Source organism: Protopterus annectens, chromosome 9.part0 (genome assembly GCF_019279795.1).
Source record: "Protopterus annectens isolate FY-2018-M chromosome 9.part0, PAN1.0, whole genome shotgun sequence".
Classification (NCBI taxonomy): Eukaryota; Metazoa; Chordata; order Ceratodontiformes; family Protopteridae; genus Protopterus; species Protopterus annectens.
The window spans coordinates 751,955,159-751,976,038 of NC_056743.1; the positions used below are offsets into that span (position 1 = coordinate 751,955,159).

Sequence of the window (20,880 nt, forward strand, 5' to 3'; positions counted from 1 at the left end):
TCTGAATGGGTGCTGGTTATGTTGTTGGCACCAGCTAGACTCACATAAATATTGTACAACCAGTGAATCACTAGCTCTGAATGGGTGCTGGTTATGTTGTTGGCACCAGCTAGACTCACATAAATATTGTACAACCAGTGAATCACTAGCTCTGAATGGGTGCTGGTTATGTTGTTGGCACCAGCTAGACTCACATAAATATTGTACAACCAGTGAATCACTAGCTCTGAATGGGTGCTGGTTATGTTGTTGGCACCAGCTAGACTCACATAAATATTGTACAACCAGTGAATCACTAGCTCTGAATGGGTGCTGGTTATGTTGTTGGCACCAGCTAGACTCACATAAATATTGTACAACCAGTGAATCACTAGCTCTGAATGGGTGCTGGTTATGTTGTTGGCACCAGCTAGACTCACATAAATATTGTACAACCAGTGAATCACTAGCTCTGAATGGGTGCTGGTTATGTTGTTGGCACCAGCTAGACTCACATAAATATTGTACAACCAGTGAATCACTAGCTCTGAATGGGTGCTGGTTATGTTGTTGGCACCAGCTAGACTCACATAAATATTGTACAACCAGTGAATCACTAGCTCTGAATGGGTGCTGGTTATGTTGTTGGCACCAGCTAGACTCACATAAATATTGTACAACCAGTGAATCACTAGCTCTGAATGGGTGCTGGTTATGTTGTTGGCACCAGCTAGACTCACATAAATATTGTACAACCAGTGAATCACTAGCTCTGAATGGGTGCTGGTTATGTTGTTGGCACCAGCTAGACTCACATAAATATTGTACAACCAGTGAATCACTAGCTCTGAATGGGTGCTGGTTATGTTGTTGGCACCAGCTAGACTCACATAAATATTGTACAACCAGTGAATCACTAGCTCTGAATGGGTGCTGGTTATGTTGTTGGCACCAGCTAGACTCACATAAATATTGTACAACCAGTGAATCACTAGCTCTGAATGGGTGCTGGTTATGTTGTTGGCACCAGCTAGACTCACATAAATATTGTACAACCAGTGAATCACTAGCTCTGAATGGGTGCTGGTTATGTTGTTGGCACCAGCTAGACTCACATAAATATTGTACAACCAGTGAATCACTAGCTCTGAATGGGTGCTGGTTATGTTGTTGGCACCAGCTAGACTCACATAAATATTGTACAACCAGTGAATCACTAGCTCTGAATGGGTGCTGGTTATGTTGTTGGCACCAGCTAGACTCACATAAATATTGTACAACCAGTGAATCACTAGCTCTGAATGGGTGCTGGTTATGTTGTTGGCACCAGCTAGACTCACATAAATATTGTACAACCAGTGAATCACTAGCTCTGAATGGGTGCTGGTTATGTTGTTGGCACCAGCTAGACTCACATAAATATTGTACAACCAGTGAATCACTAGCTCTGAATGGGTGCTGGTTATGTTGTTGGCACCAGCTAGACTCACATAAATATTGTACAACCAGTGAATCACTAGCTCTGAATGGGTGCTGGTTATGTTGTTGGCACCAGCTAGACTCACATAAATATTGTACAACCAGTGAATCACTAGCTCTGAATGGGTGCTGGTTATGTTGTTGGCACCAGCTAGACTCACATAAATATTGTACAACCAGTGAATCACTAGCTCTGAATGGGTGCTGGTTATGTTGTTGGCACCAGCTAGACTCACATAAATATTGTACAACCAGTGAATCACTAGCTCTGAATGGGTGCTGGTTATGTTGTTGGCACCAGCTAGACTCACATAAATATTGTACAACCAGTGAATCACTAGCTCTGAATGGGTGCTGGTTATGTTGTTGGCACCAGCTAGACTCACATAAATATTGTACAACCAGTGAATCACTAGCTCTGAATGGGTGCTGGTTATGTTGTTGGCACCAGCTAGACTCACATAAATATTGTACAACCAGTGAATCACTAGCTCTGAATGGGTGCTGGTTATGTTGTTGGCACCAGCTAGACTCACATAAATTGTATTGTACAACCAGTGAATCACTAGCTCTGAATGGGTGCTGGTTATGTTGTTGGCACCAGCTAGACTCACATAAATATTGTACAACCAGTGAATCACTAGCTCTGAATGGGTGCTGGTTATGTTGTTGGCACCAGCTAGACTCACATAAATATTGTACAACCAGTGAATCACTAGCTCTGAATGGGTGCTGGTTATGTTGTTGGCACCAGCTAGACTCACATAAATATTGTACAACCAGTGAATCACTAGCTCTGAATGGGTGCTGGTTATGTTGTTGGCACCAGCTAGACTCACATAAATATTGTACAACCAGTGAATCACTAGCTCTGAATGGGTGCTGGTTATGTTGTTGGCACCAGCTAGACTCACATAAATATTGTACAACCAGTGAATCACTAGCTCTGAATGGGTGCTGGTTATGTTGTTGGCACCAGCTAGACTCACATAAATATTGTACAACCAGTGAATCACTAGCTCTGAATGGGTGCTGGTTATGTTGTTGGCACCAGCTAGACTCACATAAATATTGTACAACCAGTGAATCACTAGCTCTGAATGGGTGCTGGTTATGTTGTTGGCACCAGCTAGACTCACATAAATATTGTACAACCAGTGAATCACTAGCTCTGAATGGGTGCTGGTTATGTTGTTGGCACCAGCTAGACTCACATAAATATTGTACAACCAGTGAATCACTAGCTCTGAATGGGTGCTGGTTATGTTGTTGGCACCAGCTAGACTCACATAAATATTGTACAACCAGTGAATCACTAGCTCTGAATGGGTGCTGGTTATGTTGTTGGCACCAGCTAGACTCACATAAATATTGTACAACCAGTGAATCACTAGCTCTGAATGGGTGCTGGTTATGTTGTTGGCACCAGCTAGACTCACATAAATATTGTACAACCAGTGAATCACTAGCTCTGAATGGGTGCTGGTTATGTTGTTGGCACCAGCTAGACTCACATAAATATTGTACAACCAGTGAATCACTAGCTCTGAATGGGTGCTGGTTATGTTGTTGGCACCAGCTAGACTCACATAAATATTGTACAACCAGTGAATCACTAGCTCTGAATGGGTGCTGGTTATGTTGTTGGCACCAGCTAGACTCACATAAATATTGTACAACCAGTGAATCACTAGCTCTGAATGGGTGCTGGTTATGTTGTTGGCACCAGCTAGACTCACATAAATATTGTACAACCAGTGAATCACTAGCTCTGAATGGGTGCTGGTTATGTTGTTGGCACCAGCTAGACTCACATAAATATTGTACAACCAGTGAATCACTAGCTCTGAATGGGTGCTGGTTATGTTGTTGGCACCAGCTAGACTCACATAAATATTGTACAACCAGTGAATCACTAGCTCTGAATGGGTGCTGGTTATGTTGTTGGCACCAGCTAGACTCACATAAATATTGTACAACCAGTGAATCACTAGCTCTGAATGGGTGCTGGTTATGTTGTTGGCACCAGCTAGACTCACATAAATATTGTACAACCAGTGAATCACTAGCTCTGAATGGGTGCTGGTTATGTTGTTGGCACCAGCTAGACTCACATAAATATTGTACAACCAGTGAATCACTAGCTCTGAATGGGTGCTGGTTATGTTGTTGGCACCAGCTAGACTCACATAAATATTGTACAACCAGTGAATCACTAGCTCTGAATGGGTGCTGGTTATGTTGTTGGCACCAGCTAGACTCACATAAATATTGTACAACCAGTGAATCACTAGCTCTGAATGGGTGCTGGTTATGTTGTTGGCACCAGCTAGACTCACATAAATATTGTACAACCAGTGAATCACTAGCTCTGAATGGGTGCTGGTTATGTTGTTGGCACCAGCTAGACTCACATAAATATTGTACAACCAGTGAATCACTAGCTCTGAATGGGTGCTGGTTATGTTGTTGGCACCAGCTAGACTCACATAAATATTGTACAACCAGTGAATCACTAGCTCTGAATGGGTGCTGGTTATGTTGTTGGCACCAGCTAGACTCACATAAATATTGTACAACCAGTGAATCACTAGCTCTGAATGGGTGCTGGTTATGTTGTTGGCACCAGCTAGACTCACATAAATATTGTACAACCAGTGAATCACTAGCTCTGAATGGGTGCTGGTTATGTTGTTGGCACCAGCTAGACTCACATAAATATTGTACAACCAGTGAATCACTAGCTCTGAATGGGTGCTGGTTATGTTGTTGGCACCAGCTAGACTCACATAAATATTGTACAACCAGTGAATCACTAGCTCTGAATGGGTGCTGGTTATGTTGTTGGCACCAGCTAGACTCACATAAATATTGTACAACCAGTGAATCACTAGCTCTGAATGGGTGCTGGTTATGTTGTTGGCACCAGCTAGACTCACATAAATATTGTACAACCAGTGAATCACTAGCTCTGAATGGGTGCTGGTTATGTTGTTGGCACCAGCTAGACTCACATAAATATTGTACAACCAGTGAATCACTAGCTCTGAATGGGTGCTGGTTATGTTGTTGGCACCAGCTAGACTCACATAAATATTGTACAACCAGTGAATCACTAGCTCTGAATGGGTGCTGGTTATGTTGTTGGCACCAGCTAGACTCACATAAATATTGTACAACCAGTGAATCACTAGCTCTGAATGGGTGCTGGTTATGTTGTTGGCACCAGCTAGACTCACATAAATATTGTACAACCAGTGAATCACTAGCTCTGAATGGGTGCTGGTTATGTTGTTGGCACCAGCTAGACTCACATAAATATTGTACAACCAGTGAATCACTAGCTCTGAATGGGTGCTGGTTATGTTGTTGGCACCAGCTAGACTCACATAAATATTGTACAACCAGTGAATCACTAGCTCTGAATGGGTGCTGGTTATGTTGTTGGCACCAGCTAGACTCACATAAATATTGTACAACCAGTGAATCACTAGCTCTGAATGGGTGCTGGTTATGTTGTTGGCACCAGCTAGACTCACATAAATATTGTACAACCAGTGAATCACTAGCTCTGAATGGGTGCTGGTTATGTTGTTGGCACCAGCTAGACTCACATAAATATTGTACAACCAGTGAATCACTAGCTCTGAATGGGTGCTGGTTATGTTGTTGGCACCAGCTAGACTCACATAAATATTGTACAACCAGTGAATCACTAGCTCTGAATGGGTGCTGGTTATGTTGTTGGCACCAGCTAGACTCACATAAATATTGTACAACCAGTGAATCACTAGCTCTGAATGGGTGCTGGTTATGTTGTTGGCACCAGCTAGACTCACATAAATATTGTACAACCAGTGAATCACTAGCTCTGAATGGGTGCTGGTTATGTTGTTGGCACCAGCTAGACTCACATAAATATTGTACAACCAGTGAATCACTAGCTCTGAATGGGTGCTGGTTATGTTGTTGGCACCAGCTAGACTCACATAAATATTGTACAACCAGTGAATCACTAGCTCTGAATGGGTGCTGGTTATGTTGTTGGCACCAGCTAGACTCACATAAATATTGTACAACCAGTGAATCACTAGCTCTGAATGGGTGCTGGTTATGTTGTTGGCACCAGCTAGACTCACATAAATATTGTACAACCAGTGAATCACTAGCTCTGAATGGGTGCTGGTTATGTTGTTGGCACCAGCTAGACTCACATAAATATTGTAGAACCAGTGAATCACTAGCTCTGAATGGGTGCTGGTTATGTTGTTGGCACCAGCTAGACTCACATAAATATTGTAGAACCAGTGAATCACTAGCTCTGAATGGGTGCTGGTTATGTTGTTGGCACCAGCTAGACTCACATAAATATTGTAGAACCAGTGAATCACTAGCTCTGAATGGGTGCTGGTTATGTTGTTGGCACCAGCTAGACTCACATAAATATTGTACAACCAGTGAATCACTAGCTCTGAATGGGTGCTGGTTATGTTGTTGGCACCAGCTAGAAAATGTTTTTTCTTTTGCTACTATATGATTTTCTAGTAGCAGGCTTCCTTGCCTCCATTAGTACATGTTACATGTCCTCAATAAACAGGCTTTTAAAAGGAATTATGACCCTAACATCCAGGCAGCCAATTAAAGTTGACTGATGCCAGAATGTATCAAACACTCCTATTCTTATCTGAGCAGATCCAGTCTGTGAGGAAGCTTGTGGTAACTGTCCCTGGTCATTTAATAAAATAAGGGATAACCATGGTTGCTTGGGCCAGAAGGAGTTACCACAATGATCTTGGGGCTTTCCTTATAAATCTTCAGAAGTATCCTAGATATTAGTGAAAAAGATGGAAATGCATACAGGAACATTCCTAGCCAAAGAAAATAAAAGACGTCTGTTTGCCAGGCCTCCTTGCATTGAGTTCTGGAACAGAATCTTGCCAGCTGATTGTTCAGATAGGAGGCAAATAGGTCTACTTGAGGATCTCCCCACACATGGATCAAATATTAGAAGACCCCCTGATCTAGTGTCCATTCATGAGGGTTTGCCCTGGTCCTACCCAGCTTGTCTGCCACACAGTTTTATTCTGACAGAATGTAGGATGCATGTAGGGTGAGATTGTGCTGTGAAGCTACATCCCAAGCTATGGGTAGTCTGCAAAGGGGGTATGACCTGGTTCTCTCTTGCTTACTGATGTACCGTATGACTGTGGTATTGTCTGTAACCCCTTGAAGAAGTCCCTGAGACCAAAGAATGTTCATAGAGTTGAGTGCCTTGATTAGGGCAAGCATCTCTTTGATATTTATGTACTTGCATCTGTTCTTGGTGTCCCATGCCTCCTGCATGTTTATCCATCCTGAAACTGCTCCCCAAGCAAAGTCCAAAACATCTGAGGTGACTGACTTCTTTGGAGCAGGGAAGTGGAGACCTGGATTTCAGGTTATCTGATTTTTCCCCCAAAAGACTTCTCTTCTAACATACCCCAACACTGAGATTTGTAGTGCTGGGATCAAAGTGATTTCAGATACCACTCTTTCTCAAGTGGAGTTTTGCTAGGGATAGCATGAAAAATCATTAATGCATTGAGACCCAAAATCCTGAGAAATTTTCATGTAATGACAGAAGTCTGAATGGAAAACCTTAGAAAAAAGATCTAGATAAATATCTATTTTTTCCTGTGGAAGAAAAGCTCTTTGAATTGAGGTGTCTAGCTGACACCCTAGGAACACAATCCTGTGTGAAAGAGTCAGGAAAGACCTTTGAATGTTGTCTTGTAATCCCAGCTTGTGTAAGAGATCTATCAACACAATCCTGTGTGAAAGAGTCAGGAAAGATTTTTGAATGTTGTCTTGTAATCCCAGCTTGTGTAAGAGATCTATCACCCAAGACAGAGATTCCTGACACTTTGAAAAAGACTCTGCAAAGATAAGCAAGTCATCTCAATATGGAAAAATATGAATACCCTAAAGCCTGCAGTGAGTTATAACTGGAGCTAGATACTTTGTTTACATGCTTGGCCCAGTGGATAGTCCAAAGGGCAAGGCAGAGAACTGATAATGTGATCCAAACACATAAGACTTCAAGAAACTTCTAAAGTCTAGATGAACAGGGATTTGATGATAAGCATCTTTTAAGTGTAGTGTTGACAGGAAACTTGAAGCAGTAAGAAGAAGTAACATATTGTGAAGTGACATCATTATGAACTTGGGCACTATAACAAACAGGTTTAGGGAAAAAAATCAGTCATTGGAACAGCATGTGATGAGAACTGATGGAAACAAAAAGATTTATCTGGAAGATAAGGGATGCCCACCAGAAAGGAGGCATTTCCAACCACTACATCCCCTACCACTCTCCTCATTATCTTCACAATTTCCCATTCTCATGTTAAAGCTCTCTTTTACTGAATTCCTCCTCATCTCACTCACCCCTTACCTAAATCTACTGTGGTGTTATCATTAAACCTGTCCTAATCCTTCTTACCCTCCACCTCACTACTGACCATCTTTAAACAATACGACTGTTATTTATCCCATCCTTATCCTCCTTTCTATTTTGTTTTACAGGTCCCTGGCATTTAAATCAGGCTTTGTTTACTCCCCAGAAAAAAACTGAAGAATAGCCACACCTTCAGATGTGCTGCTTCACCAGAGGAATTCATCTTCAGCAACAGTGAAGTCACTGAATAACGTATGTGATACAGTAAATATAAGTAACCCTGTCCTGATTTGCCTTCTGTGAGCCTTGTGGAACTAGTGCTCCTGGTCAGCGACAAACCATCACTGTGTCCCCCTTACCTGGGCTCTCTCAGGCCATTAAACTGGTCTCCTCCCCACTAATCCCTCATGCCTAGCCTATCTCTCAGCCACCTCCTTTCCCTTGCTCACCTATCTCCATTTGTAACTGCCCCTCATACCACTACTGTTTCCTACCATCTGGCCTCTATCAGCCTTTCGTCACTCACATAGTTCTCCACTAGTTACTCCAGACCCAGTACCTCCCTTTCCCTACTAGACTCTCCAAACTCTCCTCTCTAGCTTAGCTCCTAGCATAGTCTCTAACCACACCACCCATAGATTTGTGCTAAAGATTCACAATTGTCCTCTACTTCAGCAGTTACCCAGTAAACCCTTAGGCTCCAAACTCTGTTATATTGCATTCACTACTATTCCCACTGATTGATTTCCTACTGCTGCTGCTTCTTAAGATTGTTTCTTGCCCCTCTCCATTTGCTTCGCTCACTCCGCTCCTCTACCCTACTCCCATTCCCACCCACCCCATAACACCTACACTTATACTTACAAACCACACCCTCTACTAATTCTCAGTCCCACCCACATAATCATCCCCCATATACTACATCTTACCACACCCCAAATATTTAACCCTATAACTGCTCAGAATCACAACAGCTATAGGTACCACTCCTACACACATATGCTCTCTACTCCCACTCATACCCCCTCTAGATAAACTTAAAAGATGTACTCCCCACAGTCTACCCAACCTCTAAAACTAGTAATATACCTAATATCCACCATATCTGTACTGCTCCTCTCCATCCTGACCTCATACCACACTGAACTTTACATGAGCAACTCAACACAATGGCAAATATATTTCACAACCAAGTCCATTAAACTGAAACACTTCCCTTTAACTACATCCAACCTCACCTCCTTCCAACCTCTGTCATACTCTTACACCAAACCAAAATATAAAACTATCCTCCACTCTTCCCAAAAACAATCCAAAATACTACACAAACTGTGTAGACTCTGTCTCAACCTACTATTCCAGAGGCCTACTTCTTCTCTCCTCCTCTTAAACATAAATGTGAGAAGTATTATCAACAAAATTCAAGACATACATACCTTGCTAGCCTTATACAAACCAGAGATAGTGGTGTTAACTGAAACTTGGCTTAAACCAGAACACCATGACAATGAAATCACTCCACCTGGGTATATTATTATATGTAATGATTGAACAGGTAAAAACAGTGGAGGAGTAGCCATAGTTTGCCAGAATCATCTCGCCCTAGAACAATTTGATTGTAATAACCATGAAACACAAGATACAGAAATAATATTTGCTAAACTAAAACTAAACTGCAGAAAATATATTATTATTGGAGGTGGCTATATTCCACCAGGCAATAACATTACCATACTGGAAAACTTGCTATACTGGATGTCTACCTCCCTCCCACAGGAAACCATACTACTAGGAGACTTTAATATTGACTGGGCTGAATACTCCAGTCACAACCCCTCCTCCCTTATAAATCTACATGGTTTCATCCAGATTATTTCTGACCCCACTAGAATTGATAAGACATCCAAACAACAGTCCATCTTAGACTGGATATTGCTATCAAACCCCAATCACACACAACACTTGGGCTGTCAGTCCAAGTGACTACCAAGCAACCTACCTTATTAGGAACAGATCCCACCATACCACTCTCCCCACTCTAAAGATAATATGCAACAAAAGAAACCTCAAAGCTAATGACCTACTCAATGCACTAAAATGCAGTAATTGGACTCCCCTAACTCACCTGCCTCTAGAAGAAGCTGTGCAATTCTTTAACTCAACCTTCCTCAAAATTCTAAATGAGCATGTACCACCCAGAACCATTAGAGTCAAAACTAATTACACCCCTTGGCTAACAAAACAGACAAAAACTATAATGAAAGATAGGGACAAAGCCTGGGCACAATTTCAGAAGCACAAAACCTCTTCCTTGAAACAATTCTACTTAGAACTCCGCAACAAAGCCAAAAAACAGATTAAACTAGACAAAGCCAATTACTATATAACCAAGCAAGACAAATTTGATAATAACCCACAAAAATTCTGGTCCACAATAAATAGTTTACTACACCCTGGCAAATCTACCACCCCTACCCCTGTATTACCAAATAACCACGATAATATCCCAACGTATTTCAACAGATATTTTACTGAAACAATCCAAACTTTACCCAACACCCAAAATAGTATTAACAACCCCATATCAACTCCCACCTATACCCACATCATAGAACAAAATAACTCCTTTAACTTTTCCCTACACTCAGTGTCCACTAAAACTATCACTAAACTCCTGAAAAAACTTAAACCATCCACACTAGCAGCAGACAAACTCCCAGCTGACTTCCTTCAGATTACATCAAGTAAATCCAAAAGGCAGCCTGGAAGTCCGTGAAATCTGTTTATTGAAAGCCAAATACACTAAAGCGCTTTTCGTACGTACAGTGTACAAACTTCTTCAGAGAACCAAATAGCTGAAAACACACCCTTTTTATAACTTTTGCAAGTCAGCTGTTGTTACGCCCATTATTCACTTCTATTTAAAAGATACAGCACCAAATAAAAACTTTTGAATTAACTTATTTTTAAATAACCTATTTTTAAAGGATATAATAAGTATATACCTTCCATTTAGATGCATCCAGTACATTCACAAATTCAAAAGCGAATTTAAGCAAAAAACGACACATCATTACAAACATGAAAAATATTAAAAACATTAAAAATGGAACTATCCTTATAAATAGCAGAATTCTACTCTCCCTTATTCTTCCAGGAAGTAACAAACTTCCATTGGTTTACTGATTAGTATAAAATAAAAATTTAGAAGCATTGATATTATATTACAAATAATTTTTAGTATGATTTCCATATTTTCCACAACACTTCCACAATAATCAATAATATTAGAAAATTGCCGGACTTCCAGGCTGCCTTTTGGATTTACTTGCTTAAATTTTCATTTTTCCTTCAGATTACAGCTGAGGCCATAGCCTATCCGATATCCATTCTCATAAAAAGGTCCATAACTGAAGCCACAGTCCCCACCTTGTGGAAAATATCACATATAATCCCACTCCACAAGGGAGGCAAATCCCTAGAGCTTACCAACTACTGGCCAATAGCAATTCTATCACCCTTATCTAAAATATTGGAGAGAATAATTCACTCTCAACTAGTGCAGTATCTCCTGAAAAATAACCTACTATCTCATTCTCAGCACGGCTTTAAACCCTCCCATAGCACCACCACAGCACTACTCTCTTTTACCAACTTAGTCGATCACCATAGAAACAAGGGACTATTCATATCCGCCATATTCCTAGACTTATCTAATGCATTCAACATGGTAAACCATAGCAAGCTTCTTGAAACACTAACTACCCTTAACATATAGCCCTCCACTTTATCTTGGTTTAGTAACTACCTATCAGGTTGACAGAAAGCAGTGCTATGGCAAGACCAATTTCCTCCCTTTTACCAGTATCCATCAGCATCCCCCAAGGGTCCATTCTTGGTCCTTTGCTGTTCTCTCTATTTACAAACCAGATAGCTGCAACCTCAATCTCTAATACAGTAGTACAATATGCAGATGACACCACCATTATAAGTACCACCCCAAACATAGAGGAACTTCTAACCATAACTCAAAAAAACTTTACCTTGCAGAAGCATGGTTCACTAACATAAAACTTCTTCTTCTTAACCCCCCCCAAAAAAACAACCTAATTTTTATTTGACCCTGGTAGACCTCCTCAGCTAAGCAATGATTTTGTCATAATCTCCAAAGATAACATCACAATCACCCCAACAACCAACATAAAACTGCTAGGGATAGTTATCGATAACAACGTCAGGTCTGACATTCACATAGCCCAAACAATCAAGAAAGTAAACAAAAAGCAGAATCTCCTTTACAGAAGCAAACACTTCATGACCAAAACTACAAAATCCACAATTGCTAGGACTCACCTCTTATCCATCCTACTGTATGCCTCCCCCATACTGACAAATCTGTGCCATTCCGAACTTAACAAAATGGAATCTTGTTACAACAAGATTGCCAAGTTCTCAACAGAAGCCTCTCATAGAACCCACCCTTGTCTTGCCCTAAAGCAGCTCAACTGGCTTGAACTGTCCCAACTACTTTTACTTAATCAACTGTCTACAGCGCACAAATTGTGCTACCTACCCAACAAAACCCCATTACTACAGCAATTAATTCAGCCCTACACAACCACCAGAACTTTAAGATCCAGTAACCAAAACCTTATAAACATCACCAAACACAGAAATTATGCTGGTAAATCTCTCTTTACCTGCACCATAGCCAGAGTTTGTAATCAAGTCCCATATCACATTACTACTACAACCTCTGCCTCCCAATTTAAAAAAAAATTCTCAAAGGCCACTTTTCAAACAACTGGCTCTGCCCCTGTGTCACCCCAGGTTAAGCCAAACCACTGCACTGTTGCATGAATGCATGACTTCATCTGCAAAAGTTTCACTAATAACTTCTCTAGTTACCCATGGATACCTGTTCTACCCCAAACAAATGGGCTTTTCAGATTGAACTCCTATTCAGACTTTTTTTTCTCTAATACTGTACTAATTCTAATATAACAACCACATAATAACCTTACTACCAATATTTGCTTCAAAACCTTTTTATACTTCTTTTTCACAAATTCTGTGCTACTCTCAATCGTATAAAGTACTGCACATAAATCAACTACCAGAAATGTTAGACTGTCTACTACATACTGAAATGAGTCTGTAACTGTACTTGTATATAGTTCTGCTAACAACATGTTAATATCTGATTATTGCATGCTGTAAAGTAGACATACCAGAAATGTTTAACTCTGTCTTCTACATGCTGAAATGAGTCTGCTATATATCTGAATATTTCATGTTGAATTTTAGTTATAGATGTAAATGAAATCCTCATTTGTATTGTACTGTATTGTGGAGCTTTTCTCCCCGGGGCCTCCGCTGAAAAGGGACCTGTGTCCATTCGGACTTTCCCTGTTAACAAATGTAAAATAAAATAAATAAATAAAATAAATAATCTTGTTGAATGATTTTCAGAGCCTATTTGTCTGACCCAATCTGTTGCCAATGAGAAAAATGGAGATTCAGACTTCCTGGAAGAAAAAAGGGATCTGGGTAAGAGGGGATCACAAGGTCTCTTGAATAGTCATTCAGACTTGTTGGATTGTCCTTGATTTTTGTGGGTTTGACACTTGTTTTTGGAGTTCTTAAATATCTATTCACCTGTGTTTTGTCAAGACTGTTTATTCTGTTTTTTGACAACACTGGATAAAGAGACAGATGATCCCTTGGAAAATTTGGAAAAGGAGAGCTGAAAAATATTAAGAGAATCCCTGGAAAAGCTTGCCCCTTTCATCACACTTTTTAATCACCTCTGCAGCAGAGGGTCAAACACTAAATCCCTGTCCAAGAGAGATTTTAAAATCTCATTTTAACATAATTTGTGAGATTTTGAGAATGTAGTTATGCAGACCTCCTCCAAACAGTTCCAGTGGCCATAGCCTTGGGTCATACACACACACACACACACACACACACACACACACACACACACACACACACACACACACACACACACTGTAAACAATCTGTAGTGACCTGTACAATAGAAGAAACTAAGAAACTAAGTTATTTAAAGTAGATTTTTCCTCACAAGAAGAAACTGCAGATAAAACATTCCTCATACTTTCACAGTTTGTCAGAAGAAACTTCAGCATTTGAGCCTGACAATTCAAAATTTTGAAAATCCAAATTGCAGATGTATACACATTTTCCCATAACTATCAATAGTTTGTGCATCTTTATCAGAAAGAGTATGACTGGAATTGACTAAGTGCTTATCAGCAATGGGATCAGCTAAATCTATAGCTGCTGGGTGATGTTTGGGAATAGTGTATATAAATGTAAAAGACTGAGAAACTTTATACATTCTACCTGCCTTTTTAGGGGCAGCTGTCTAACCATCAGAAAAGTTGCAGGCAGTTACACACATCCTTTAAAGCAGACAGAACAGGAGGAATGGGTGTAGGCTCTGGAAAATCCTGCTGTAATAACCGATAGTATTTTCAAGGGATAGAGAAGTCTTCTGCGATGGTGCAGCAGTAGCGTTGTTGCCTCACAGCAAGAGGTTCTCCCGTTCAATTCTCAGCTGCAGTGCCTTCTGTGTGGAGTCTGCATGTCCTCCCCATGGTTGGGTGGGTGTTCAAAAGACATGCGTAAATGGGCGTGCCTTCGTTGAAGGTTGAACGTCGAACTGGCACCTCAGCGTTCGTGAAAATCTACTGCCAATCATTAGCGGACCGGAGTTCCGCTGTGGCGACCCCTAACTGGGAAAAGCCGAAAGACAACATTTTCAAGGGATAGAGAAACCAAAACACTGGCACATTATAGCAATAGTGTCAGAAAAAGAGAACACCCACAGGTACAGCAGATGAGTAGAGAGAAATTGAGCTTTCCTCTTAGTCTGAATCAGAAATCTGAGGAAAAAATCCTGTACCCTTCCCTGCATTTTCCTGTTCAGACTCAGAATCTTGAATTTCTTCGGGGAAAGAGGAATCCTGCTTTCTTTTCCCAGAAATGACTTCACAAGAAAGAGCAATATCCTGAATTAAACCCTAAGCCAGATGCAGTAAACTGCTCATGTCCAAAGAAATTGGAGGAGGAGTAAATACAGGCTTGGTTTTCGGTATTGTTTTGACAGGAAGAATGGGGCCAAATGTGTTACTAACAGCAGCAGCAGCTTTCCTAGGGATGGGCACAGCATTCTGACACAACAAGGAAACCTTCCCTGTCCTCTCTCTCTCTCAGTACTGACAAGAATGGCTCTCCTTTGCCTACTTGCCTACTAAGGGGATCCCAACAGCTGCAAAGGATGTAGTTAACTCCTGGCCCATAGTGGCTGTAGGTGCTACACCACAGGTATACGGGGTAAAACAAGAATGGTCAGAGGTACAACAAATGACCACAGCAGAGTCACCCACCTGCAGCTGAGGCAAACAGCTAGCCTATTGTGGTGGCAAAGGCTGCCGGCTTATCATTTAATTTTCATGCCTGGGAAAAGGACTGACTGTGGGACCATTAGTATATGCTATGGTCAGGTCAAAAATTGTGACTCTTTCCCAAGAAAGACAAGCAGTAATTGCCAGTAAATACTATCAGTCCACTAAACTTAATTTCTTGACAGGATAAAGCAGTAAAACACAGCCCCACAAAAGTAAAATAAACACAATTTATCTGGAGAATGTTTTCAGTTACTTTACAACACTTTTAAACTGACAGAGAAAAAAATGAATGTTCCATTTAAAAGTATGTTACAGTCTTTAGACAGTCTGTTAAAACACAACACTCCTAGCTTCAAATAACTTTCCTGAAGAGGAAAGTAATATATTACCAACAAAATTAAGAAAATTGAAGTTTTTTTTCCCCAAAGGGAACTTATATACCCAGGAAAGGAAAGCACAAGTCAGACGTCAATCCTCTAAAGCCTTAGAGGAGCGTACTTTTCGGTGGCAGTAAATCTGTGAAGGGCTTTGTGACTAAACTTGTCTTTTAGTCAGGTCAACTCTAGTAGCTTGACAGTTTGGGCAATTTGAGTCAAAATCAGGAACATCCCTGAAACTTAAGGACAGTTGAGAGGTATGCGTTTAGCTAATGCTACAGTGAATGAAGCTGGTGAACATTCATTCAGAAGTTTATTTTAAAGCTGCTTTTTATTTGTTAAGACCTTAGGTTGGTTGTGTTCATTGCCTGCATGTATGTTAGCCTTTTTCCTTTCAACATAGTTACTAGCAGTACCTGAAGCTGCAGCTTTGGTGCAAGACATGACTTCCATTAACCTACAGGAAAAATAAATCTTTACTAATACAGATCTTGGCTGTTTTCTCATGGCCAGGTTTGGAGCACACACATGATGTGCCCTTTCAATTAACAAATCCTGCTGTGGAATACCAGTCCAGTTGCTTGTTTGTACTTTCATAAAGTTAACACACCCTGTTCCTTCCAGCGTTTGTAGTACACCAGGAAATCTCAGGTTTTTCCTTTGTGCTCTCCCCTCAAAGTCTACCGCTCTACCATTTTTTGTGAAGCATCTCTTCTTGAGCAGTCTCAAACTCAGCCAGCCTTTTCTTCATTTTGACTTCTGATTTTTACAGTTTTATCAGTTCATCTGGAGCTGTTTCAAGTTTCTTCTATTTTTTCAGCCTTTTCTTATTTGAGTAGATATACTCCGATGTTTTGTTTATTTTAATCAACTCTAAGAACATTTGATTTATGTTTTCCTGTAGGCTACTGTAAATTGCAGCTGGAGCTTGAACTGCTTTTTGCTGAACAGATGCAGGATTCTTCCCAGTCACTGATTTCTCTTCACCTTTTCTGGTTGATTTTTTTCAGGCTTTCTAAATTTCTTCTTTTCTGTCATCAAGGCAATGTACTTATTAGCCGGCGCAGAGTTTCTAGCCTTTATCTCGAAGTTACTTTTTTTCACACTGGAAGGGCTAAAATCAAGCTGTTGTTCAGTGTGCAGCCATCTCGGAAGTTCTTCATTTAAAATTTCTGAGCATCTAGTTAAAAGACTAATGCATCTTTGCTTTGCAACATGGCACTCTACTTACAATATAATATTTTAATACATGTTCTCTGGTGCCTGTGACATTCGGAGAAATAATTTCATGCCAGCACATGGCCTCAATTTATCACCATTTTATCCACATGGCATGAACAGAATAATGCAAAAATGAACTAGAATGCACCCCAACCATACTGCATTTCACCTCTTGAATTCACCTGCATGGATGAAAGAGCAGCCCCGGGTCTACTACAAGTATTCACTTACTATTTGCTCATGACCCATGTGTTTGTTGCCACTCACTTGAAAAGGCAAGTGCTCTAAGTCCCACTAACTTAATCTCCCTTAACTACTTACCCCTCCAAAAACCCAGTCCTACAAAACTGTATAGCCCTATCAGAACATTAATATTAGCCCTAAAACACCAGTCTTACTCCTAAGCACCAAAACTCCTTCCTTCTCCATAATTTAATTCCCCCACTACCTAACCCTGAGACTACCTTCCCGCTCTCTAACCCTAAGAATCCCTTCTTGCTCCCTAAGCCTAAAACTCCCTTCCTGCTCCCTAAACCTAAAATCCCCCCTCTCACTCCCTAAATCCCTTCCTTAGCATTGCCCTAGTCAACACTCCCTCTGCTTCACATACCTCGCTCATACTGAAATGAGGTGTTTGGATGGGCTGCAGCAGTGACTTACCTGAAGTTGTATTTCAAACACAAGGCAAATGGCAGCCTACCTGAGTTAAAAGACGCTTAAATCCATGGCTTTGAATCAGTTGTTTTGAAGCACTTGGGACTGAAGCACTTAAAGAACATCCATCATCCCCCTACCCATATGTTCTCTCATGTTTAATTTTGCTGAACAGATCAAATGGAGTGCTCACTGATAGCTGGACTTTATTATGATATGTTAAGTAAGCCTTACCAGATCATTATACAGGGTAAGAGTGAGCTAGCTGTCAAATTAGAAGAAAGTTTTCCATTCTGATGTCTTATAAAGTACAGAGTGTCCCTCCAGGTAGTTAGCTTTAGACTGGGTTACATATTTATCCAGAAACTGAGATCAATCCCAGTAACAGGAAATCATTTATCTTCTCTTCTCAGGGCAAAGGGTTCTAATCATGCAAGCAGGTACTGCAAGACAGAGTGATTCAGGTGAAGCACTCTGAGCAACATGGAAATAATCTGTATGATGCTCTGACTGGTATTCTGGATGTGAGGTAAGTGTGCATACCACTAGAAATTTAATGTGCTGGATTCTGTTCTACTAAAATATGTAATAGTCTTGCCTCGAAATGAACAATTGGTGTTGGCAGACTAATTTCCTCAAAGGCTGCCTAATGGGGTGATTATATTTAGGGATGTATGCAGGTGCATATCACATACATCAACAACTTCCATTATTGTTATTCTGGTCACAGGTACCAAATATGGAGTGACTTGGGAACATAGCTACGTTATATGACTTGCCCAGATTCAGTTATTGTTAATGCCGGAAGTAACTGTAAGTTTAGAATTGCAATTTGTGTATTTACATTAAAGTTTCACTTTTGTGCTGCACTTTTATTCTATTTTCCTTGCTGACTCCAATTTTTATGAATTTTTTGCATCTCCCATTTAATATTGTTTTCCATCTCAAAATGTATTACTTCAGGAGCTAGTCTTCTGTATACAGCATCCTAAAACACCAGTTTAGTGTTAAGGTATTGATTTGATATGTCACTAACATAATTTTTTCACTGTGTAATTTTCTTATAAATGGAAATGCTTACAAACTACTCCGCAGGACAAAAAAATGACACAAGTTTCATGTTCTTTAGAAACAAGGGCTTGAGAAATGCAAAACCACCTTTGACGCTACAGATCTTCACTGACAGGTGAGAGCACAGTCATAGCAGGATAAAAATGTTGGAGTGGCCCTTCCATGGATCTGGACATTGCATTAAGAAACAGTCTGTCTATTTCTGTTGCCAGAAACAGGCTGACTATTTCTGTTGCCACTTCTCATATTAGCTACAAAAATCATCTGTTCAAATTTCTCATTGCTGTCACCCAGACTCCTACCTATACAGTCAACAAATGGTCTAAGCGATGTATTCACACCTAAAACCTTGTCTTAATCCTGTACCATCTAGCCACTTGATATCAGAGGAGTGAGGCCTGATTTTTGATGAGTCGTTCCACTGATTCCTACATAATGTAGTCTAAGAAGGCTGGAGGTAGGTAGCACAGAGAAAGAGAAAACTATGCACATTCTTTAAGGAAAGCATACATTTTTTTACAGAAGGCATTTCTGACTTGAAGACATGTGACAAAACTGGAATGACAGTGAATTTAGGTAAAAAAATATTTTTTTTATTTTTTTTCAGTTGGTAAGAAATTTCTACTGCAAGACATACTGGGATTCAAAACATGTAAGTATGTGTGTGTGGGGTTACTTAAGTATAAGTACATTTCTTAAGATCCTGAGGTGGGAAATGGTATACATTTCTAAGAAAACAACCTGCACTATTAGGCAAAATGGGCAGAAGAGCTTGGACCAAAGCCCTCATTTTCAGAAAATCATTAAAGGCGATTCTATCTATAACTCTATATCAGATTTTTAAGAATGTAGTTTGTTGCAAAAAATACTTATGCATTAGATTATTTTTTGTTACAGAAGAATACATGAATTTGCATTTAATTTGCATTAATTGTAACTTACCACAGCTCTGCTGAGAGCTGCACACTTTTCTTCATTACTGGATTGTTTCCCTTTCCACACAAAAATCCTGAAACCACCCTGGTCCAAAATATAGCAGTCCTAAATGAAAGAAATATGCATAAAATAATTATTCAAATGATAAAAAAATGTATAGGCCAGTTAACAAAATATAAACAGCAGAATGAATGCAAACATGCAATTCATTGGCCAGAAATTATATTTTATTTGTCTTGAATTGGCTTTGCTTTACATAAAACTATTGACCTAAAGTTGTTACCAATAGTTAATATTCAGTGTTCTGTGTCAACATATAAAAAAGTTGTCAACATCAGTTGCTATAGTGAAAATTCAACATCTTATATAAAAAAAAGCAAATATGGATTGGCAGGCAAGATCTCAGGTTGTAGAATTATTTGGATGACATGCTAGGTGTACAAGGTAATGATAAACACCAGAATCTTCATACAAGAATGAGTTTACATCCTGTTTGCAGAGGTGTTTTTGTATCATTTTGCTTATTATTCTGATAAAACAAATAATGATGATGTGAATCTGAAGATGCAATCTGCTGTACCTTTGTAGTCATTAGGAATGGCTCAGCTAATTGCACACTTACATTCGATGTGGGAGGATTAGAAGAATGTGATATTTATAGCCTCACCGGGACAGCAAAAGAAGGGTTCTGCAATCTTGAGGTACTTCCTTTAGATAAAATGTTAAAACTGAGGTCCTACCTGCCTGACTTAGTGGCAGCACAGAGTGAGTGTTAAAGGCCCCAGGCCACTTATTTAAAAGTGATAGAGTAATTTCCACAGTGTCCTTGCCAGTTTATCTCTCATCAACATAAATGCCACCTAGGATATCCCCTGAAAATAGTCTACAGTCCTAATGGGTTAACCTTATTAACAAAAAGCATACAACTAAAATAACTAATTAACTATAATTTCTTATGTTTTTATTCCAAATATAATTTTTTTTGAAATTGTGAGCATATAAATCAGACAACCAAAATATAGGACTGACTACAACTTTTTAGAAAAAAACATCAGATATTATTCTGAATAATATCAATCTACCATTAATGAAGACTAACAAAGTTTGTAAAGTGATTAATCCTCGTCTTCTAGTATGTTTTATATACTTTTATGATTTCATGGTTTCTATAATGGGTACTGACTAAACTGGACAGAAATATGGTTACTTTTTATTTGTTTTGATATAACTTTATTTTATATAGTCTTATAATGTCATCTACATAGTTTTATGATTTCATAGTTTTCATATG

The 20,880-nt window shown here is 39.8% G+C and overlaps 1 protein-coding gene across 2 annotated transcripts in view; it reads right to left on the reverse strand.

Moving 5' to 3' along the window:
* The window catches only part of LOC122811508 (advillin-like), a 731,661-nt gene that overhangs the window by 181,401 nt on the left and 529,380 nt on the right, over positions 1–20,880 (reverse strand). For both annotated transcript variants that reach the window (XM_044083391.1, XM_044083390.1), the window contains exon 9: positions 19,596–19,694. In XM_044083391.1, the coding sequence (XP_043939326.1) occupies positions 19,596–19,694 (99 nt within the window). The remainder of the gene's footprint in view (positions 1–19,595; positions 19,695–20,880) is intronic.